Raw genomic sequence first — 2,262 nt, 5'->3', positions numbered from 1 at the left:
CCTTGAGATGACATGTGTTGTGAATTTGGCGCTATATAAATAAACTGAATTGAATTGAATTGTATTTGTGTGGCCATGTTACCTTATAGACGTCATAGGAGTCGATGCGAGTGTCAAAGCACATGTACAAGTTGTTAAGCATCTCCACCACCTGCAGAGGAGTGCAGGATGCAGAGATGGATGTGAAGCCCACAATATCTGAGAAAAAAATGGTCACCTGGAAAAAAGAAAGGGAGAAAAGGTTTGCCTCATCTGTTGCCCTCTACTTCTCATTAGTTTCAGCTTCACAGCAAAACAATGACAACAGGAATATATAAGGTCATATTAGTTCATATGTTGTTAAACTTTCATAGAGCATCGTTCAAATGGAGATATGTCAGTTTTTATTTCAAGACAGTGGTGAAAAAAATAGAATATCAAAAAATTTTACTCATTTTTTGTTATTAAAATCTAAGCAGGTTTCCATTTCATAGGCTTTATCATAAAGAGCACATTTCATTTCACTTTATTTTCATTAATAACTCAGAATCAAATTTCAACCTCATGTTTTCTTTGTTGTTTTTTCTGTCTTGCTCTTTCATTTTAATTCAGTTCAGTTTATTTACATAGCGCCAATTCACAACACATGTCTTCTCAAGGCATTTTACGGAGACAATTCAACCAGATCATACAGTCAGATTGGTTGAAAGTTTTCCATCTAAGGACGTTAAGTTAAGATGGATTGGAAAATTAAGTTTCATTAAAAATGCAAAGAGAATAGCAAACTACATCTGTAAAATCAGAATGCAAGTTTCATAAAGGTATTTTTTAAGAGATAAGAGAGATAAAGTGCAACATATCCAAAAGCCCCAAGAGCTTCTCACTAAAACTTGAGCAATTCCATTCAAATTCAAATTACCTGCCTTCCCTCACCAGAATATGTCGGTATATAAAGCTTTTAGAAAATATCATGAATAAGGCTACAAACATTTGGGACCCATAGATCCACCTGCAGACATTACCTGTGCAACGATTTGTGCAGCTGATGTTAAATAAAGCATAGTTACAGAGGTTTCATCAAGACATAATAGGTGTTTTTTTTTTTTTCTTACAGATGATAATACAATTTGATTTTACATGTCTGAAATGTCTTGTTGTTAGATATTCTTTTAAAATACCCATTTTAATTTATACAAATTGTTAATGAGACAGGAAACTGCTATATTCGACTCCAACTGGAGCACATTATTGAAGATCCAGAGCTAAAAAAAATTACAAAACAGATTATGCTACAACTCAAAACAATTTATTTTTAAGTGAAACAATGAGAGACATTACAGGGCAGGTCCTACAATAAACTTTGTGTTCCTACATTCAGGAAATCAGCCTCCCTGGTACTGAGTGCCTGGAGAGATTAAAGCCGCTACCTGCCGTTATCAGAGCTGTATTTCACTTTTTAGTGGGTTCCACAGTGTTATTGTTATCTTTTATCCCAGAAACCCATCAGATCATTTCAATCTGGAACCCCCTACCCACAAGAAGATGCTTTAGGGTCCAGCTACTTCAAACCTCTTCAATATGCCAGACATAATTTCATCTGGACAACTTGTTTTATCTCCACATGAATATGTAGCAGGGCAATTACAGGTAATTATGCCAACAATAGCAACAAAGGCAACAAACACACACATTCAGTCAGGGTGTTTGCAGATCTTGCAGATGTAACCTCCTCATAGCAGATCCACAAACCCTGCAGCTTCATCATCTACATATAGGGTTTGGTAAAAAACATTGAGAGGGGAAAACGGAAGGAGTCTAAACAATGTATGAGGTAACTTTCTTAGCACCTCTGTAGAATGCTGCTTGTTTTCCCAACCAAAAGACATTCATGTTTTTATAGTTTTGCAGTTGCTGAAACATCCCTTTAAGTAAAAGATCTTTAACTTCTTGTTTTTTTAATCTTCTTGTTTTTTTATAAACCTGAGAAAGGTCCAAACATTTTGTTTTAAAATGATGCATAAACTTTATTATCCAAACATCATAAACATCAATACCAAGCCTTTAAAATACTTCACGGAGTGTGGTGAACAGCCATAGCTTAGTGATTGGAATATCACCAGGTAAGGGTGTCTTGTGAGTGGGTGATAGATGCATGTACGTCTATTTTTTGCTGACTGCTTAACTTTTTTCTTGAGTAATATTATATGAACATGTTTATTGTTGGAATAAATATGTATAAGATACTTAATGTTTTTTTTTTTTTATGATGTATAATGTGTGACA

General features: G+C 34.6%; 1 protein-coding gene across 1 annotated transcript in view; it reads right to left on the bottom strand.

Annotated features, from left to right (window-relative positions):
• LOC107100388 (atrial natriuretic peptide receptor 1-like) overlaps positions 1-2,262 on the bottom strand; it is an 18,097-nt gene that overhangs the window by 13,778 nt on the left and 2,057 nt on the right. Inside the window, exon 2 of the mRNA XM_015398846.1 lies at positions 83-217. Within this exon, the coding sequence (XP_015254332.1) occupies positions 83-217 (135 nt within the window). The remainder of the gene's footprint in view (positions 1-82; positions 218-2,262) is intronic.

This window comes from Cyprinodon variegatus, unplaced genomic scaffold (genome assembly GCF_000732505.1).
Source record: "Cyprinodon variegatus isolate N-32 unplaced genomic scaffold, C_variegatus-1.0 Scaffold966, whole genome shotgun sequence".
NCBI lineage: Eukaryota > Metazoa > Chordata > Actinopteri > Cyprinodontiformes > Cyprinodontidae > Cyprinodon > Cyprinodon variegatus.
Note: the sequence above shows the minus strand (reverse complement) of the source record. Positions and strands in the feature narration are given on the sequence as shown.